Here is a 21738-nt window from a genome sequence, read left to right as displayed (position 1 = left end):
AGCCTTTCTGTACTGACCTTTCCTCTATATCCATAAGATCCTGGTTGTTTGTATGGAGTTGAGCTGGTAAAAATGAACTTAACTGTAGTTTCTCTTTGGACTTTTAGAAAAATCATTACTCTGCCCTAATGCTATTTTTAAAATTTTTTTTTGCTGGAATAGTTAGGGAACTTGGCCATTTTGCTTCCCGATTTGCCATCTTGAGACCCCCTGCTATGTTTGTCTACATCTGTGCAGAGTAGATCTCTGCCCTGGTAGGTGCATTGTGTTTATGCCTTAGGGGAGGTAATAGTCCTTGTAATTAAGTGGTTGCTTTAGGGAGGGAATCTTTTTATCCTCCCTTCTCCCATTGACTTTAGAGGGCCCCTTTGTGACCCAGTAACCCTCGATGGATTTGTAGAGGTGGAGTTTGAATGCCATAGAGGCAAAGTTTTCTGAGAGAGAGAAAGAGAGAGAGGGAGGGAGAGGAGAAGCATAAGCAGCAATTCAAAGACTGTCCAAGAACTAAGAGTCAGATGGAGGGAGAAAAGGAGCAACTGTCAGAACTGATTATTTGGTTCAAAATATCCCTGTTTTGGGAAAAATGCCGAGAACAGGCTCATCGTGGGCATATTACACTGGATTCTTTGGAAGAGGACCTGTTTCTTTGTACTTGCAACCCTGGCACACAAATTAGGCGCCTAATAAATACTCGACAGAAGTTGAGGGCAGCGCTGGTGGGAGATGAGATGCCTGGCATGCACTACTTGGCTTGATCACTCAGACTCCTTTCTGAGGCTAAGGAGGGTGACAGAGGAGGTCCCCGCTCCTTCCCGGGTCCTCTCATCTTCCCCGAAAGAGGGGAAGAATTGGGTAGAGACAGTAGAGAGGGCAGGCAGTCTCCCTGAAGACGCGGGCCAGGACTGCGGAGGGACTGGCGTCTAGGAGCGACATTTCGTCTTCGCGCTCCTCTGGCTAGGGTCCTTGGAGACCTGGGTACCAGGAGGTTGCCATGGTTTCGGCCGGCGCGAGCGCGCGTGCGCAGCTCCGCTCCGCTCCCCGCCCCTCGCGCGCTCCAGCCGCTCCTTTTTTTCCGTCTCACCCTGCTGGGAGAATTCCAGTTTCCGCTTCCGGTCGCGCCGCAGGCCAGAGGTCAGTCCCCAAGGACGCGGGTCGAGGAGCTATGTCCCTGGGGTGGAATAAAATGGGGAGGACTAAGGGGGCCCCGAGAGACCCTCCCTTTCCCCTTACACAAGCAGACCAGGTCCGGGCTGGAGAGTGGGTTACTGGAGTTATAAGGGGTGGTCGCAATCATGGGTGCGCCTTTCGGCCGTGGGGTGGAATTCCGTCACCATGGAAACCCATCTCTTCTCCTTTCCCCCTCTTCCCCTATTAGTAAGCTCGGCCGAGCTCTCGGTCTTGCTAGAGACCTCACGTCCCAGGCTTTCCCCAGCATGTGCGGACCTCCACGTGCCCCAGCCCTCAGGCACCCATCTTTAGACCGCCCTTCGGTTCTGGTTTGTAAGCATATCCTGTGATTATGCCTTCCTCCCCCCTTTTCCGTCTATTTCAGCCCCCAAAGGCCTGATGAACACTGACTGGATTTCATTTTCCATTTCTCCAGCTGGCAGTCGTCTCCTCACCGCCCCCGCCCCACACACCCACCCTTCAGCTGCTTTAGTCGAAAACTCCTTTCCTTACAAGGACAACTTTGTCCCAAGATCATGGCAAATCACCTGAAGTTCATTGCCAGGACTGTGATGGTGCAGGAAGGCAATGTGGAAGGTGCATACAGGACCCTGAACAGGTAACCGCAGGGAGATCCGTAGCTGCTCTCCCAGACTTTCGGAAAAGCGTGTAGGCAGTAGAATTCTTGTCTTTGTCCCTAACACGTATCTGGATAATTTCTAAACCTGTCCTAAAGAGGTTTGGGGAAGAAGTTCATCTAAAGTTCAACTGTGAATAGTGTTTATTGGTTGTAAGTACAGCCCAGTTGTATGTGATATAAAATAAGTTAAACATGATGTTCTTGTCCTCGTGGATCTTGCAGTGTAATTGGAGAATTAAGACATAACCTCATAAAACAGTTTGAGAATATGAACGGCATGGCCTGTCTTAGTGGATACTCTGCCTGCCTTGGATTCAGGAAGACCCCTTTTCAAATCTGGCCTCAGATGCTTGCTTGCTGTGTTACCATGGGCATGTAGCTTAACCTCTTTGAGACTCCAGCGTGCAAATCTTATCGATTAGAGAGATGTGTGATCTTCTTTAGTGGAAGGAGTTCCTATTGACAAGATGGTGTATGCATTTCAACAATTAAAACAACAAATCTTAAACACTACATAAATATTATTAACAATAACAATCCAACATTATTATTAAGCACTTAGATGCTTGGGCATACAAAAACAAAATCAGATCCGAAAGAAAGGTAGCTTTCTGCTGGAGAGGATATTGCATGTAAACAAATAAGAAAATAAAAGTAATTTGAAAAGGGAGAACACTAATATTTGGGGAGAATCAGGAAAGGCCTCCTGTAGGAGATGGCATCTGAACTGTGCTTTGAAGAAGAAAAAGGGATTCTGAGAAGAGATGGGGGTGGGGGATTATATTCATGCTCTATCCACTGTGCCACCAGCTGCCCCAAAACTAGTTCTAAATATGCGATATCCCTTAGTGCTAAGGGAATGATTCATAAAAGATGAAGTTAGTCATGGAGAGTTTTTTTTTTTGTTCTCTTTTTTAAAGACAGTAAATTTTGATGTGGCACTTGAAATAAATGAGTGTGGTGTAAAAGACAAGATTGGACTTCAAGCCAGGCAATACCTGGATTCAAATTCTACTCACATACTTCCTAGTTGTGTTACCAAAGGCAAATCACTTCATCTAAGGGCTTCAATTTCCTAATATGTTAAATGAATATAAAATGAGGGAAGCAATTTGCAGACCTTAAGGTGCTATGAAAATATCAGTTGTCATTAATGAAGGACATAGGCAGACATTGGAGGTTGGAGTAAAGAGATACAACAGACCAAAGTACAGAGGTAGAAATGAAATGGGAGGTGGTAAAGTTAGATTAATAAGTGGAGGGCCTTTGGTGGCTTTGAGAAATAAAGTTGGATCAGTATGGGGGCAGTTGATGAAAAGTCTTAAATGACAGGCGTGATGATTAGGTCTTTTAATAATTGCTTATGTTTATATAGTGTTTTATGACTGAAGCATTTTGAACAACTTCTGCTATACTGATCACAAAATCTTAAGTTTTGGAGCTGGAATAGACTTTAATAAAGTTATCTAAGTGACATTATATCCATTTTATATGAAGCAACTGAATGTTAGATTAAGTGATGCCCAAGACCAGGGGTAGGGAACCTGCCGAATACCATGAGGCTGGTGACTGGGGAGGAGCAAAGAGAGGAGTAAAAACTAGGTCTCTTGCCTTCTAGTGAATTGCTTTTCATAATTCTGATTAAAACTGCTTTCTTGTCTCAAATGGAAAAGTGTAAGTACATAATTATAGAATGTTAGAGCTAGAAAAAAAGTCTTAAAGATTATCTCATTCAGTTCCTTTTACAGATGAAGGAAAGATGAGGAAAACAGAGGATTGAAGTGACTTGCTACAGCTAGTAAGTGGCAGAGCCGGAGCTTGAATTCAGATCTTCTGACTCTCAAGTCCAGGTTCCAAGTCCTTAAAACTATACTATGCTTATTCCCCAGATCTCTAGTTAAGAGTCCTTATATGATAGTATTTAAATGTTAGAGAGTTTCTTGGACTCTCCCTCTCAGAAAGGGGGACTTGGAGCTGGAAGGGGTGATGGTGAGAGAGGTGGTGGTAATGAGGAGTGGTGGTGAGAGAGAGAGGAATATAGGAATAGAGTTGTCGTTACCTGCCCCTGGGCCCCCCCCCCCCCCCAAAAGAGGGTCAATGACTTTTTTTAAATGCACAGAAGAGGAAAGCAGGCAAGAAGGAATCACAAACAAGTAGGGCAGCTTTGAAAGTTATATGTTGAATTTTTTAAAGAAAAACAAGGTAGACATCACAGAGATTTTTAATTTCATGTACAATTCTCTTTTTGTTCTATGTATATGAAAATACTCATTTGGTGTTAAATTCAGAATAAAAAAAATAGGGAGTTAGAGGTGGAGAAGCAAGGAGTACCAGGTTGGAAGGTGGCAGTAAGAGAAATGTGACTGGAGAGGAAAAAGAGGGTGGCATTGACAAAAGTGCTATCAGAGGCTATGAAAATGAGAGAAAATTAATGTATGTTTTCATGAAGCAATTGAGGACTATGGGTAAGTCTTTGAACACACTTTAGAAATTTCTATCCCCTGCCCTCTTTGTAGTGAGGCTTTTGTTGAAGGGAAGCTTATTTATAGTAAATGCTTGGTCAGATGCCTTGCTGCCCCACTCCCTTTTGCTCCTACCTGGGGCATACCTAAAAGGCAGGATTCACTGACTTATTCAACTTGGGAGAAATTAATTTGCTCTGAGCTTTGAAAAATAAACTCATCAAGGTTAAGGGTTTGGGAGAAATGGCATTACAGGTACATGGAACCATTAGTAAACATTTATTAAGTGCCTACTATGTGCTAAGGCACTGGGCTAAGCACTGAGGAAACAGAGTCCAAAGAAAGTCCTTGACCTCAAGGAGCTTATGGTCTAGTGGGGAGACAACTAGCAAACAAATATATACAAATAAGCTATGTGCATAAATGGGTAAAGTGAATAAATAGGAAATAACTAAACAAAGGAAGGCACTGGAATTAAGAATGATTAGGAAAGGCAGAAGTTGGGGTTTTAGTTGCAACTTAAGAAGCCAGGGAAATCAGTAGTCAGAATTGAGGAGGGAGAGCATTTCAGGCATGAGGAGCCGCCAGATAAAATGTATCCAGTGGAGGGATGGGGTGACTTGTGTCACTGGATTGAAGAGTCTGTATTTGTGAGAAAGGTGTAAGAAGACTGGAAAAGTAGGAGGGGATTCCCTTATTTCATTGAATGTCCATCTCCTTGCCTGGAAAATTATGCTCAATTTTGCTGGGTAGTTGATCCTTGGTTGTAGTCCAAGCTCCTTTGCCTTTCGGAATATCGTATTCCAATTTCTCCTGTCATTTAATGTAGAAGCTGAAAGATCCTGCGTGATCCTGATTGTAGTTCCGTGATATTTGAATTGTTTCTTTCTAGCTGCTTGCAGGATTTTCTCCTTGACCTGGTAGTTCTGAAATTTGGCTGTAATATTTCTTGGAGTTTTCAGTTTGGCATCTTTTTGAGGGGGTGATCGATGGATTCTTTCGATGACAATTTTACCTTCTGGTTCTAGGACCTCTGGGCAATTTTCCTTAAGGATTTCATGGAAGATACTGTCCAGGCTCTTTTTTTCATCATAGCTTTCAGGTAGACCAATAATTCTTAGATTGTCTGTCCTGGATCTTTTTCCAGGTCAGTTGTTTTTCCAATCAGATATTTCACGTTTTCTTCTATTTTTTCATTCTTTAGATTTTGTTTGACTGATTCTTGATGTCTCATAGAGTCATTAGCTTCTACTTGCCCAATTCTAATTTTTAATGTTTTGTTTTCTTCCTTTGTCTTCTCTATCTCCTTTTCCATTTGGTTGATTTTACTTTTCAATGAGACATTTTCCCTGTATATTCTGATTTTCCTTAACCAATTCCCCAATTTTACCTTGTAAAGATTTGTTTTCCTCATTGAATTTTTTTCCATTTTTTCTTTTACCTCCCTAATTTGGTTTTTAAAGTCCTCCTTGAGTTCTTCCAGGAATGCTTTTTGGTCTGGAGACCAGTTCACTTTCCCTTTTGAGGTTTCAGATGTGGGTGTAGTGTCCATGCTGTCTTCTTCTGAATTGGTATTTTGATCTTCCCTGTCTTCGTAATATGAATCAATCATCTTTGAAGGCTTCTTGCTATTCTTTTTCATGGTGTTTTTTTTTCTCCTGGTTTCTGAAGTGGATCTCTGCTTCTGGGGTTCAGGGGGCTCTGTCCCAAGTTTCTTATGTTGGGATCTAGCTTTATGTGCTATGGCCTCTGGTTTCACAAAGTGTGGGGGAGGGGTGGTCTGGCTGCTGGGAGTCTCTTCTTCCTCAGGACTGTTCTACAGCATGGGTGGTCTCAGCTCGTGTCTGTGTTGGTGTCTGCCACTTCCTCTGGCTGTGCAAAGCCAAGTCTGGGGTCCTGGCGTTGACATTTCTTAGCTCCACCCCTTGAGGCTCAGTTACTCTCCTTGTTCTGCTGAGGTGGTGGCTGCTGGGACACTTCTCCGCCTGCACTAGTCTTCTTCCGACACCACAGGAAGTGCCCTCTCCCCCACTTCTCTTGCTACTGAAGCCCCCCTTCTGGCTCCTCTGTTTCTCCTGAAGTATTATTCTCTCAGTTTATTCAAAGGAGGGATAAAAGCCGTTGTGGTATATGAAAGTAATGGAATACTATTGTGCTATAAGAAATGGGGAAAATACGGACTTCATAATAACCTGGAAAAACCTACACAAGATAATGCTGAGTGAACGTAGCAAAACCAGGAGAATATTATACACAACTACAGATATATGGATTCTGAGATGACTAACCCTGATAGACTTCGGTCTTCTCAGCAATACAAGGCAACTCCAGGGGACTCATGATGGAGAGAACTGTCTACATCTAGAGAGAGAACTATGGAGTCTGAATGCAGATTGACACACATTGTATGCTCTCCTTTTTTTTTCCCTTTTGTTTTTGTTTTTGTTTTTTTGGTTTTGTTTCTTCTTTCTCTGGATTCATTCCATTGGTCATAGTTCTTTACAACTTGACTATTGTGTAAATAGGTTCAATGCAAAGTTATATGTAGAAGATATATTGGATTCCATCCATCTTGGGGAGGGAAGGGGGGAGAGGGGGAAGAAAGTCAAAATTATGTGGGACTGAGTGTTGTAAACTAAAAATAAAAAATCTTTTGATTATTAAAAAAAAAAGAAAAGTAGGAGGGGGCTAGGTTTTAAAGGGCTTTGAATGATAAAAAGAGGATTTCATATTTTATCCTGGAGGTAATAGGGAACCACTGAAGTTTTCTGAGTAGGAGAGCTATATGGACCTGTGCTTTAGGAAAATCATTGGTAGCTGAATGGAGGATAGATTGGAATGGGGAGGAACTTGAGGCAGGCTGATTCTCCAGCAGACTGCTGCCATAGTACAAGTGGGAGGGGATGAGGGCCTGCACCAGAAAGGTGGAAGGGTCGAAGGAGAGAAGAGGTTGTTGCAAAGGTGAAATCAGTTGGCTCAGGCAATGGCCAAGAAATTGGAGGGTGACTCATTGCTTGTGAGCATGAGGGACTGGGAGGTTGGGGTTACCCTCTACAGTAATAGGGAAGTAAGGAGTATGGGAGGATTTAAGGGGAAGGATAATGAGTGTAGTTTTGGATGTGGTGATACCTACTGGACATTATCCAGGACATCTTGTTAGAGATGTCTGAAAGGCAGTTGGAGGCCATCAGAGAGGTTGTGATTTATGAGCTCCTAAATAACACTGAGTTATGAGAGCGACTTCATCTCATCACTTAACTGAAATTGCTTCCTTTCTAAATTGCTTTATTCTGTGGCCTTTTCTCCATTCTTATGCTTCTTGACCTCTCTGTGGCATTGACACTGCTGAATTCCTTCTCTTTACTGGCTTTTCATGATGCTGTTCTCTTCTGAGTTTTGTTCTGCTCCTTCTTCAGTTGGCTTTGCTGGATAACATCCATGTCCTACCCCCATAACTATTGTTGTCTCCCACTCCCTGCAGCTAGGTGGCGCAGGGATGGAGTGCCAGCCCTGGAGTCAGGAGGACCTGAGTTCAAATGTGGCCTCAGACACTTACTAGCTCTGTGACCCTGGGCAACTCACTTCACACTATTTACCTCAGTTTCCTCATCTGTCAAATGAGCTGGAGAAGGAAATGGCAAACCATTCCAGCATCTTTGCCAAGAAAACTCCAAATGGAGTCATGGAGAGTCAGATACACCTGAAAAAAAAAAAAACAACAAATTCCTTATTGCCTCCAGGATAGTTAAGATTCAAAGTTCTTTCCCTGGACTCTCTTCTCTATACTTTTCTCTTTGTAACTTCATCATCTCCTATGAATTCAATTATCATTCCTACACAGATGACTCCAGATCTAGATAACTAAGCCATGGCCTCTTTCTTGAGCTCTAGCCCTGCCTCACAAACTGCTTTGTGGTCATTTTGACCTAGGAGTCACATAGCATCTCAAATTCAACGTGTTTAAAACAGAACTCATCTTTCTCCTCAAACCCACCCTACTTCTAAATTTCCCTATTTCTATTGAGGATACTGCCATATTTCTATTCACCCAAGTTTGAAAGCTGGCATCTTGATTCCTGCCTCCCATGCTACACTTATTCACTTATTCACCACCAAGTCTTGATTCCACCTTCACAACACTTTTGGCTCTATCCCCTTCTCTCAGAGTCCACCACGCTTGTTCTGCACCTCACCTCTCCCTTCTATAATTGCAATAACCTTCCAATTGACCTCCCTGTCTCAGAGACTCATTTCAGTCTTTCATTCACACAGATAGCAAAGTGATGTTCCTAAAGCACAGGTGGGTTATAGTCACTCCCTTTAATAAGCTCTAGTGGCTCCCTATTGCCTCTAGGATAAAATGCAAATTCTTTTCTTTGGCATTTTAAGCCCTTCCCAATCTAACTCTTGCCTACCTTTCCAGGCTTATTATATGTTATTCCCCTTTACAAACTCTTTAGTCCAGCTAGTTCTACCGCCTAATGATGAAGTAATAGCGAAGAGCTGAGAACTATTAACCCACCTCCTCGTTAGAATGTCCACCAATCAGAGTTACATTACATCTGCTGTGTTTGAGTGTGTGTGCACACCCCTGCACCAGCACTCACCCAGCGGACCATATTACGACAGGCTCTACTATCTTCCACTATCTTCTAAAGTCTATCTAAGATCATGTTTGTTGTTTCCATGGCACTATCCATCTCTTTCTCTGTTGTTCCCTTTTCCTTTTGCCTTCAATCTTTCCCAACAAAAGGGTCTTTTCCAATGAGTCCCATCTTCTCATCATGTGGCCAAAGTATTTAAGCTTCAGCTTCAGTATTGACTTTCTAGTGAATAGCCTGAATTAATTAAGTACTGACTGGTTTGATCTTCTTGCTGTCCAAAGGATTCTCAAAAGTCTTTTCCAGCACCACAATTCAAAAGTGTCAGTTTTGCAGTGCTCAGCTTTCCTTATAGTCCAGCTATCACAGCCATACATTGTTACTGGAAAAACCAAAGCTTTGGTGTTCGGCCCTTTGTCAGCAAAGTGATGTCTCTGCTTTTCAGTGTGCTGTACAGATTTGCCATAGCTTTTCTTCCAAGGAGCAAGCATCTTTTAATTTCATGGATGCAATTACCATCTGCAGTGCTTTTTGAACTTAAGAATATAAAATCTGACACTGCTTCCATTTCTCCCTCTGTCAGGAATCAACTTGCTAAGATCTTAGTTTGTTGATGTTAATCTTCAAGCCAGCTCTTCTTTCACTCTTATCAAGAGACTTCCTAATTCCTCTGCACTTTCTGCCATCAGAGTAGTGTCATCTACATATCTAAGATTGTTAAATGTTTCTTTCAAGCTTTTGACTTCTCTAGCCTGGCATTTTGCATGATGTACTCTACACATAAGTTAAATAAATAAAGTAACAATATGCAACATTGTCTGCACTCCTTTTCCCATCTTAAACCAGTTAGTTGTTCCATGGTCAGTTCTAACTTGGTTCTTGGCCCACATATAAGATCTTCAGGAGACAAGTAAGTTGATCTGTTATTCCCTCAGGACTTACCACATTTTGTTGTGATCCACACACTCATTGAAAAAAATTAAATTTTTAAAAAGGAGGGAATTGATATAATGTTTTTTAAGGCAAAACTGACTTCTCACACTTTAGAGGCTTGTGATGAAGAAGAGGAATGATGGCTTCATGGCTGAGAGCCAAGTTTGTTATCAGCTTGGATGCAAGTTTTGAGTCCTCATTCTTGGAGATTCTCATTCTTTGGCTTCTAGTACACTGCCCTATCCTAGTTCTTCTGTTTACCTGACACCCTCCTTTTCAGTCTCTTTTGCAGGCTCATCATCTACCACTTGCTCCCTTTTAAGCATGGGTGTCTCTTGAGGCTCTGTTCTGGATCCATTTTTCATTCTAAATCTCTCCTTTGGTGATCTTCTGAGCTTCTGTGGTTTCATTTATCATCTATGCAGATGATTTCCAAACTTGTACATCCAGAACTAATCTTTCTTCTGAACTCTAGGCTTAAGACTTTAAGCCTTTTAAACCTAATCCAGCTTGATGTCCCACTAGCATCTGAAACTCAAGATTTCCTAAATGGATTTTTTCCCTTTAGCTCTTTCCTTCTTCAGATTTTTCTGTTTCTATAGATGGCATTACCATTCTTCCATGTACCAGGTTTGTAGTAAGTGCTTAATATATATTTGTTGATTAATTGAGTCTTTCCTTTTGCTTTCCTTTTCCCTCTCCCCCCAGTTCAGTTAACTGCTAAATCTTATGGGTTTGACCTGTTTGTACCCATCCCCTTCTTTCACTCACCCACAAGCATAGTTTTAGGCCCTTGTTACCTCTTTCTTGGATTGTTGTAACAGTGTCCAAATTGATCTCGTTGCTTTGAACCTTATCCTTGCCTTATCTTCCTAAGGCAGAGGGCTGATTTTGTCATTTTTCTGTTGAAAAGTCTTTATTGACTCCCTATTGTTGCTAAAATAAAATACAAACAGCCTAGCATTTAAAGCCCTACACAATATGCCTCCAAGCCGACGTTTCCAACTTTTTCTCATATTTCTCTGCTTCACACACTTTAAAGTTTCAGCCAAATGGACTTTTAGATGTTTCCAGAATTCAATATTCTATCTCCTGCCTCTATGCCATTGTTTGGGCCATCCTCCCTACCTGAAACTCTCTCTCCCGCTCCCCCTCTCCCCCCACTTTGCTTCTCTTCCTCTCACTCACCCTCTCCTCATATCTACCCTTTGGTATCTTCCAAAGTTTATTAACTTATAAACCGTCTCTCCTATCAAGCCTTCTCTGATTATTCCTCCAATTGTTAAAGTTTTCTCCATCCTCAAAACTTGTATATATTTGTCTGTATATACATTGTATCTTCCCAGTAAAATGGAGCTTCCTGGATACAAGTATTGTATTTTTGCATTTTGTATCCTTAGGGCCTTGTACTTGGTAGATGCATGTTAAATGTTGATTGACTAAGCCCTGTTCCAGAGGAACTCCAAATAGTTTTTTGTAATACAACTTTGTTATAACTAAGATATTGTTACGACTTTACTGTTTGTAGAAGGTGGTGTAGGAATTACTTTCATTATGAGAAGTGACTTACTAGACAAAAGACCAGAGAAAATAGTTTGTTACACAAGCTTATTTGCTGTGGAGAATTGTTATAATCAGATTGACTAGAAGTTGGCTCTAAATTAGCTTGTCCTCCTCATAATCCCCCTCAGCAGAAAGTATTCTGGCCTTCCAAAAATTTTTCAAGGGTACTTGGTTTAGATTTTTGCTGTATCCATTACATTCTGTCTTATATCAATCATGCTTAGGCATGTGGCACAGTGCGTAGATCACTGGGCCTGCAGTCAGGAAGACTCATGTTCCTGAGTTCAAATACAGCCTCAGACACTTAGTAGCTGTGTGACCCTGGGCAAGTCACTTCACTCTGTTTGCCTCAATTCCTCATGTGTAAAATGAGCTGGAGAAGGAAATGGCGAACCAGTCCAGGATCTTTGCCAAGGAGACTCCAAAGGGGGTCAGAAAGAATCGGATGTAAGTGAAATATGATTGAAAAACGACAGAACATCAGCAGCAATCCACTGGTCTTGGTAAGTGATTGTTGGATTGAGTCTGCCCTGTTCTTAGGTGACCTGACCCTGACCCCTGTGGCCTGAAGTTGGAGAAGTGAGAGGCTGACACTGTTGTTTCTCCATACGATCAGTAATCAGTTTACTTTGCAGAGGCACTTCCTGTTCCCTATACTTCTGTCACTTGAGAGAAGGAGACATATTCTTTGTGGAAAATTATTGATCTCCAAACCATTATAGTGCTGTTTCTAATCTCTTTACTGTAAAAAGCATGAAGCCAAGGTGATTTGGGGGGTTCATACATTTCTTGTATTCTTGATTGTTATTTAAGGGCCTCCTAACTGAAATATGAAGTGTGATTATAAAGTATTGTTTAATGATGGATAGGGCAGTCCTCTTATATATTTTTTTTGCAACCACCTCCCTGTTTTTCTCTGATCTAATTTCCCTTTAATCAACATTTTTCTTTTTTAAAATTATTTTTATGTATTTCATTAAATATTTCCCAGTTACATGTAAATTTAACAATCATTTCTAGAAATATTGTGTTCTGAATTCTCTCCTGCCCCTTCCTTTGCTTTTGAGAAGTCAAGCAATTTTATTTTTTATTTTTTATATATGAGGTCATGCAAAACACATTTTCATATTAGCCATAGCATTTGTTTTTCTGATACCTCTGCCAGCTATACTGTTTTAAATTCAACTTAAAATATTCTTCACTCTGGGATGGATGGAGAAGAAAGAGTGAGGGGTCAGCAATGGATAGAATAACATTTGGACAATTCCTGCCACTCTGCCTAGCCTCCCTCTGTCTCTGTCCTGACACCTCCCACTTTCTTCTCAATCTCAGGAGGCAGCAGAGAGGCTGGAGAAGGAGCCCAAGGGTTTTCAGTACCCTTCAGTCTCTATAGGTGAGACAGTGTGACAAAATACAAAGTGCTGAATTTGGAGGCAGCGAAGACTTGGGCTTGATTTTTTTTTTTATCTCTGATAATTATTAGTCATGTCAAAGCCCTCAACCTGTTTCCTTATTTGTCCAGTGGCGTTACAGATACCCGTGGCATTGAAGTGGTATATAACTGCCAGTTATTATTGACTACTGACAAAAGGGAAGTTAAGGCAAATGGCATTTGGTCCTTTACCCCAGTTTATCTTTTATTTAGTCTCGTTTTAAAGAATACCATAGAATTTTATTGGTCAGGACAGCTAATTTTGAGAGAATATGCCATGAGCAGCAAAAAAAATTAGGTATAGTGAGCCCTGAGTAGCTTTCCCTGTCTGCTCTTAATGTTGTGGTTACTTTCCTTAGATAATCTTGAAAGTTTAAGCTAAAAGTCTGGGAGCATTTGTCTTTTGGAGCATCAAGGAAAGTGCTGAAGGAAGAACTTGTTGTGTTTTTTTGTTGGGGAAGCTATTGCAAAGATCTTGTTCTGTTTTTAAGGTGGCACTCTTTAAGTGAACCTTGTTATGGAGTCGTCTTCCCCCAGCTCTATCTTGGATTGTCAGAGTGCTCTTAACACCAATTTCAAGCCCTTCAAGAAAAACTGAATGGAACCAAACCTGTTAAAGGTTCTTTCATAAGAAAGGCCTATTGAGCATGTAATGTGAGCAGTTAGTATTCTGGCATGTTGAGACTTCAGCATCTTTGCGCATTTTAGGGGATTCTTTCTGCTTTCCATATTCCTTATATGCTTGTCTTCTGAAGTACCATTTTAGTCTTGTGTCAGATTTGAAAAGATCCTTTAACTTCATGTCTAACTAACAATCCATGACCAGTTTCTTTCCTCCTTACATCTCTCTGATCTTATAGTTGGCACTTTAAAAATTGGTTACTTACTCTGTGTTATAATTACATAGGCAGTTGGTGTTAGCTCAGTAACTGAAATGGTTGAGAAGGGTGAGGGAATGAGAGAAGGAATGGGGCTAAATTCCTAGAATTTTTGGAGCACACTGGTAACTAGACAAAGGAAATGTGTTTTTAGGGGGTGCTGTCACAAAACCTGCATGTATTATGTAACCATAGGCCCTTATTGGTCAGCTAAGCTGAAGGGGAGGAGTATGTGTGCTTGTGAGAGAGTTTTTTGGAGGTGAGGGATGAGGTGGTCTAAGTTGAGAGCCCTGGCTGAATGGCTGGCTGTTAAGCAAATGAAAGGAGGGAGAACTGGGAATGTGCCCATTTGGGCCCCTTTTCCCTTGGTGGCCCATTGAGTATCTCGTGCACACATTTGGCTTTATATGAGCTGGCTGTGCTGACATGTGAGCTTGCTCTCTTCCTCACTCAGGCAGCTCAGCACCTTTTACATAATCTGTTGAATTCATTAAAACTGGTGACTGGTTCCTTCAGGGGTTGGTTGCCAAGTATCTGCAGTACAAGTTTCTATCCGTTTACAGAAAAGCTCATGGGGCTAGTACTTCAACACCTTCAGCACCTCTGAAGGCAGGCATGTCAGTTGCAGTAATCTATCCTTCTCTAGAATATTTTCTCTACTGCTTCTGTAGTCTAGACCCTTGTTATCTCCCATCAAAAATACTGCAAGTGTTCAACGCTACTGTAGTACCTTCTTTAGAGGTCTACCTGCACTTGTACTTCTTTTCCCCAGTACTTTTTTTATGTGACTGTCAGGTTAATCTTTATCCATTCTGTATTCTGATCATATTTCTATCCTTCAATAGGTCTGTGATTGCTTTAATGGGTACTCCCTCTGATGAGGTGGATCACAACCCACCCTTGGTGTTTCATTATGTGAGATTTTTGTCTTTGCCCTCCAGTAAACCTTCCTCGGGGAAGCCACCCAATGTGCTGGGGATCATTTTCTAGTTCTCCTGACATTGTGTTGCTGCTGAAGTATGTCCAACAGCTATTCCATGTGATCAGCCTGATTTCTTTTTTTCTTTTTTAAAAAAGTTTGGGTTTCCTCATCTTGTCTGGGCAACTCACAAGCCAGGTGCCACTATCAATTGGCACAAGCATTTTGATCTCTTCTATTTCCTACCTGGTGGCCCTTCTTCCTGGTCCCAGGGGCTCGTCATTTTAATGCCAAATTTAGTGCAGAAACCCAGTTGGCACACTCCCCTGCAGACATAACTCCCCAGATGAAGAGATCTACCCAGCCTCAGCCTCCATATGCCACTATGCTAAGCCCCCTTTCTTTTAAGGGCCACCCTTCTCTGACATCTGTGATTTCTCTTCTTTTATGTACTTCTTTATTGGTAATGTGTTGCTGCTTGTTCATACCTACCATGCCTTTCCTTTGCTCTTTGGGTGACCCTCAGCTTTATTTGGAAACTGTTATACTCCATGATCCATAGTGATACACCATCACTAGAAGATTAGTGGTGTTAAAAAGATGGGCCTTTTTTTTCTTCCAGAAAAAATCTTGAGGCCCATGAAAGTACTGTACAGTTTCCTAAAGGCAATCTACTCTGCTTGCCTACACTTTTTCTGTTCTGAGCTCAGCTCAGTGTCTATCCAAGAGAATATGAACTAATGGACTGACTCAGTAGGTTAATTGTCCATCCAGCTACATAACATGGTCTAGAGACTAAACATTCATCACCAGCTGGGTTTTTCTAATGTGGATAGTTATACCACACATTTTTGAATGATTATGAATCTCATTTAGGAGGCTCTTCAGTATTCTCCGGTTGATGCAATGTCATCAGCAAACAGCATCTAGAAGACTTATCCTTATATAATTCCTTCTCCATTTGGATCCTGTGTTGGACATCCTCCATGATATTGGCAGACACCCTTGGCAAGCATATAGCTTCCTGTTTTGTGCCCTTTTTTTGATATTAAGAATTAGAGGGTCATCAAGCAAAAGTGTCTCTGTTGTTTTATCTTTAAAGGATTTAAAGGACTTTTATATGATTTCAGGATATGCCTGGGAGACACACCTGTAAGGCAAGGTTTTCTCTACCAAATCAAATGCCTTTGTTTAAAAAAATACAAGCTAAGCACAGTAGGCTTTTGTAGTCTATGTACCTTTCAGCCAGTTACTGTAAACGTGTAGTTTGCTTCAGAATAGCATGTGTGAAAGCATGACTCTGTGTGTGTGTGTGTGAGAGAGAGAGAGAGAGAGAGAGAGAGAGAGAGAGATCTGGTCCTAGCATTCAAAAATCTTAAGTGGTTTCTTATTGTCTACCAGACTTTTTTGTATGGCAATCAAGACTTTTCCTTTCCTACCCTTCTTGTCCTACCTTATCTTGTACTATACCCTTCCACTGAAACTGAATTACTCTCTTTCCTAGACTCTATAGTTTTCCATGTCATTGAGAATGTACTGGTAAATATTTAACAACTGGCTTTCCCTAAAAAAGTGGATACAACATTGTTAAGTTTAATCTGCATTATTAACATTTCCTCCATCACTTTCTTAAGTCTAGATAAACAATAAATCAAGCCCTGATCTGGAGCATTTACTGATGTCTCAGGTGTAAGTGCTCCCGATGAAAATTTAACAATTGGCTCCACTCCCCTCTGTGTCTGTGATCTGGAAGAGTTCTCTTATTCTATTTCTAACTACTTTCTAAAGGCCAGCTCAGTCACTACTTTTTGTAATGACCTATTTCCCCTTAGACATCACAAAGGGCTTTGTTTTACACCTTTAGGTTGCTAAATCTGGAAAAGATCTTAGAAATGATCTAGTGCCTTTTTATTATGATGAGGAAAATGAGATCCAGAGAGATTGTCATTTGCCCAAGGTCACACAGCACCAAAGCTGGGAATTGAACCCAAGGCTCCTGACTCCTAATCTGGTGCTGTTTCTACTACACAATCTGACTCTCTAATTAAGTATAATTATATATTATAGTTATTTTTGTCTTGTCTTTTACTAGATTTTAGGTTCCATGAAAGCAGAGACTTGTATCTTACCCAATCTTTGTACTCCCCATCTCCCAATACCTACCACAGTACTCTATGTACAGTAGATAATTAATGTAAGTTGAATTGAATCATAGGCAATCATTTCCTGTCAGGGAATCCTATTTGCAAATTCATCCAGATTAATGGAAGGACTATTCAACTTTTCTTTCTCTCACCCTTGTACCATGTATTCATTCACTTGCTAGACATTTCCTTACAGTCTTAGGATCCACTGAGATAAATGTAAAAGCACTTGCAAACCTTAAAGTAGTACATAAACCTATGTGTTGGAGGACAGATTCCTTCATAATTTCTCTCTTACACTCTTTTATTCTTCTCAAATTCCTCTTCCTGCCTGTTCACTGGGTCTCTGGGGTTATAGAATTTCAGAGCTGAAGGGGACCTTAGAGAGCTGTTAATTCATAATCTCTTCTAGAGTTTGTTCTCTTGAATTATTTTCTCTTTCGTTATCTGATCTTACAAAACACTGGTCCCCAGTATGGTATTTGAGGACTTTGAATGATGGTAAACCCCATCCCTGAGAAACACAACTCTAGAAGCACCCTTACCCCCAAGACGCAATTTATGCCATGCGGAGGTATGAATACCAGGATTATCACCATGATGTTGCCAGCATCTTTCTGGGTTCTAATTAATGTACATATGCCCTAATTAAAGATCCTGCTGTGGAGAGGAGAGCATCATAATACAGTGGAAAGAGTATTAGCTCTGGTGACAGAGAACTTGGGTTCAGATCCTGCCTTTGATGTGTGACTTCCAACAAGTCATTGAACCTTCCTGGGCCTCCTTACCTTTCAAATGAATGGACTGTACTGGATGGTCTGTGAGGTTTCTTCTAGCTTTAGATCTGTTGTCCTGGGGTCCTTGGTCCCATTGGAATGGGATTTGGGATTGTGGTTCTCAAGACAATCTAAAAATTGAAGAGAGACCTCTATGAGATAGGACCTTTTTAGAGTAGAAAGGAGTGTCATTTCCCCAGCTAATGGCTCTTATACTACTTGAGGTCTGAAAATGAACAAATGGGAATGTATGGAATCCCTTGTAAACCTGGAAGGACTTGTCTAAAGATCCCATGACCTTTGAGTGTTTATTTTCTCCTTAGTTCAGGTTAATCTCCTTCCCACTATATTGAAAGCTTGAAGTGCCCCACTTTTACACAGCTCTGTTCAAAAGTAATTCTCCAAATTACAAATTGTATCTGATAATTAAGCAGCAGGAGCCTGGGTGGGGCAGGAGAAACTGGGTACTGGGTAGAATCCACTGGGTAAAGTTTCACAAATATATTCACATTTGTAATTTACCTAGTAGAATTTTTATCTGGCTTCTGGGCATTCAAATAACTACTTTCCAGAGCTTTATGATGTTGATAAGGAATAGCATCAATGAATAGGACTTCCCACTGAGCAGAATTGGTGGCAGTTTGTGTACTTCTGCTGCTTTATCCAGCCTAATTCCCACCCCATCTTCTCACTGTAATAACCATGTTTCAGGCCCCAAATCCTCAATCCTTACTTATTAGATACAGTGAATTGACAGGGCAAACTAGGAATTGGGCTAGGCAAACCAACCCAGTTATAGAGGGCAACAGAAGAATGGTGCCTTCACTGCTCCAGAGCACCAGCTGAGATATTCAGATATGGATAAGAGGGTCAGTGGCTTTAGGGGGAAGCTTCCAGGAATTACAGGAAGTTATTGGTTGGCCTAACTTGTCGTGGGGGTTACACTCAATGTTTCTTTTTTCACCTGGCTCAGTGAGGAGGGAAAGCTAAGAGATAGATCATAGGCTCAAGGAAAGAAGAGATTTTCCCCAGGCTACCTTGCTAAGAGCTTGGGGGTGCAGAGGACAGAAATCACCCATAATCCTATTTATATCACTGCTTTGATAGAGCCTTTGATAGAGCCTTTGCAGAGCCCAGGGATAATTAGAACCTAATTCCTGAGAGCAGGAACAGTATCTTCCCCTTCCTTTGCATTTCTCCACATTGGGAGTGTTAGGAATTGTCCAAGGCATCTAACCAATTTGTTTTGTCTCTATGAAGAATTCTTACTGTGGATGGGCTCATCGATGATATCAAGCGGCGGAGATACTATGAGAAGCCATGTCGCCGACGACAGAGGGAGAGCTATGAGACTTGTCGGCGCATCTACAACATGGAAATGGCACGAAAAATTAACTTCCTGATGCGCAAGAATCGCTTGGATCCATGGCAGGGCTGCTGAAGCCAGCGGGGATAAAGAGATCCAGTGTGAAAACTCCCTAGTAGGCAACAGCTGTCTCTACAGGTTTCTTCTAAGAATCTAACAATTGGGGCATTCGCTTCCCTCTTTTTCCAGCCCTGCTTTCTCTTGCCATCTTTTCAATTCCAATATATTCAGATACATAAATATATGCATGCATGCATGCATACCAGGTATTCACACACACTTTACCCCTCTGCCAATGAATGATATCATTAAATGTTCCTCCTTGCCACCATGTCTTCCTTGATGAATGGAAAACCCCACAGGACCGTGTCTTTGCCATTCTGAAGAAACTGGGGGGCAGAGACTTCAAGATCAAATGAGTGGAATATAACACTTTATTCCATTCCTTGACCCCTAATAGTTCCCAGTAAGGAAAACTAGGGACTACAGATAAGAAAGGACCTCTACTATTGTTTGAAAAGTCATCTCTTTTCTTTTCTGAATAATTTCCTAAATTGAAGAAGGGTAAGGCTCATGTAATTGTAATAAATTCTACTTCTGAAGCGTCCAACCAAACTATTGTGCTGAAATCTCTCCCCATGGGAATTCCTGTAAAACAATCCAACTTCATTCCTGTTTTCTGTCTTTTGTTCTGGGGTGTGTGTAAGGGAGGGAGGGGGGGGACAGGGCTGAGTAGGGGCGTGGCAAGACCAGACATGAAATTGAGATGGGGTTATGATAATACGCATAAAGATGAATGGGGAGCAGCTGAAACGTGGAAAAGATGAGAAGATGGAGCACACATGGGACAGACATGAATCAAGGAAACAAAGTGGAGTTTTCCACCCCACCCCCATATTCTCTTCCCCCAGCAGGGACTATTGAGATTGTGACACTGACAGCTTGTGGCATCGGGCCACTGTGGGGAAAGCCAGCTGCTTTGCTTCCTCTCCTGCTGTCTGTTTGCTCTGGCCATGGTCCCCAGATAGCTGTGTTGCTGATATTAGGTGAGTAGGCGCCAACCCCTGCAGGGAATGGTGGGCAAGGCCAAGGTGGGCAGCCTACCCTGCTCTTTCACACAGGCTATAGCCTGCTGAAGCCTTCTGTAGCTGCGTGGTTTTCAAAAAGGAAATAAACAGGGTGCAAACTGCCAAGCTTCCTTCCTCTACAGTCTGCTGATGTTCACATGTCTCCCTCTGGTGGTAAGGAAGGATGGCTTTGGGTTGCTTCTAGCCCTACTCATCTATCTTCTTTTTAACCCCTTTCCCTGAGGATTCCCATTTATAGTAATGTCCTTACTGATTAATTAAGCTGGGACTATAATGAGAGAGGATCTAATTCATGTTTTCCTTGCCCTCTTGAGCTTCCACCCTTCTATTAATGTCAACATTAAGAGTACTTGAGGGATACTAGAGAAATAAAAGGTATCCTTGGCTTCTAGAAGTTGATAATCTAGCTGAAAAGACTATATAAATGTAAAACAATTTGTTAAAAAAAATCACAATTTTATGTACAAGTAGTCACTCTTAATGTAATTTTTTTCCCGGAAATGTATTTTGTGTGTTCTCCCTTTGTCTCCTGTGTCAAAATAAGATTTACCAATAGGAATAAATCAAAAGCAAGAAATCAATTATACATAAACTCAGAGTGGATATATTCCACAAACATTAAGTATCCACTGTTAGTAGAATACCCTTGTGAAGGGTAAGGAGAAATACAAAGCTGAGCTACCTTAATTCTTGTCCTCATGAATTTACCATATAAGGGGAATGAATAAGATACAAATACAGATAAATAGGATACAAAAGATTTCATAAGTATCAAAGTGCTATTTGAAGGCCACAGTAAAGAAGGAATTACTTTGATGCAGTTGATAGAGAAAATTTAGGAGTTGGTTAAATTTAGCACCAAGCTCTATAGGAAGAGACATTCAACATGTCTAAAATAGATGTGATTTCAATTTCCCCTCTTTGAAGTCCATCCTCCCTCAGCAGCCAAAATTAACTTCCTGAGACATAGATGTGACTGTCAAAGAGTCAAGAAGCATTCATTGAGCATTTATTGTGGGCCTGGCAGGCACTGCACTAAATGCTGGGAATATAAATACATGCAGAAAGACAGTCCCTGTCTTCAAGGAACTTACATTCTAATGGAGGAAGACAACATCACAAAGAAGGTGGGGGAAGGTACCCGGGAGTGTTATGGTAGGTACAGTCCAGAGAGAAATGAAGACAAAGCTGGCCTAGGTCCTTTACTTTAAATGGAGGTTTCGAAAGGAACTGGCCAATTAGAAAGGGGCAGAGTGTGCTTCCAGTGTGAGAAAAGCAGGTGGAATGAAGTTTGAGGATGAGGAGGCTGCTGTGGCATGATGGAGAAAGTACACACTTGAGTGGAGCCTGGCAAGGAAAGAAGATAATAGGTGGCCTGAGCTCTTTCCATTCACTTTACTGCTGCTAGGATAAAATGGAAGCTTCTCAACCTGGTAGGTATGCTTCTAATAAATCTTTCAAGACTGATTTCATTTTAGTCCACTTTTATAATTCTCATTCTAGCCACATTTAGCTGACCAATGTTCCTGAATACCACTTGCCATCTCCCACCTCCATCCCTTTGCCCAGGCACCTCCAGGCCTGACTGCATTTCTTCCTCACCTGAACCTCCTAGAATCCCTAGCATCTATTACAGTCCTTTGTACATAGTGTACACTTATAAACACTTGTGCATTAAGAAATTTCAGACAAAAACTGTGAAATTGAGAGGTGTGGGAACATTTTATGATCTGATATGGAGTGAAATAAGGAGAACCAGAAGATGAAGA

General features: G+C 41.4%; 1 protein-coding gene across 4 annotated transcripts; it reads left to right on the top strand.

The window, feature by feature from the left end:
* The first annotated feature begins 1034 nt into the window (after positions 1–1034).
* MRPS21 (mitochondrial ribosomal protein S21) lies at positions 1035–19550 on the top strand. Of its 4 annotated transcripts, none has more exons than XM_036765822.1 (4): positions 1141–1243; positions 1376–1496; positions 1604–1786; positions 18776–19550. In XM_036765822.1, the coding sequence occupies exons 3-4, from the start codon at positions 1704–1706 to the stop codon at positions 18954–18956; spliced, it is 264 nt and encodes an 87-aa protein (XP_036621717.1). In that variant the 5' UTR covers positions 1141–1243; positions 1376–1496; positions 1604–1703; the 3' UTR covers positions 18957–19550. The 4 variants fall into 4 exon arrangements, with proteins under 4 accessions (XP_036621715.1, XP_036621717.1, XP_036621716.1 ...); XM_036765821.1 differs by having other exon boundaries at positions 1376–1500; XM_036765820.1 differs by lacking the exons at positions 1141–1243; positions 1376–1496 and adding an exon at positions 1035–1131.
* The last annotated feature ends 2188 nt before the right edge of the window (positions 19551–21738 follow it).

This window comes from Trichosurus vulpecula, chromosome 7 (assembly GCF_011100635.1).
Source record: "Trichosurus vulpecula isolate mTriVul1 chromosome 7, mTriVul1.pri, whole genome shotgun sequence".
In the NCBI taxonomy this organism is placed as follows: Eukaryota; Metazoa; Chordata; class Mammalia; order Diprotodontia; family Phalangeridae; genus Trichosurus; species Trichosurus vulpecula.
The sequence above is the reverse complement of the archived record's forward strand: the minus strand, read 5'-3'. Positions and strand labels throughout refer to the sequence as shown.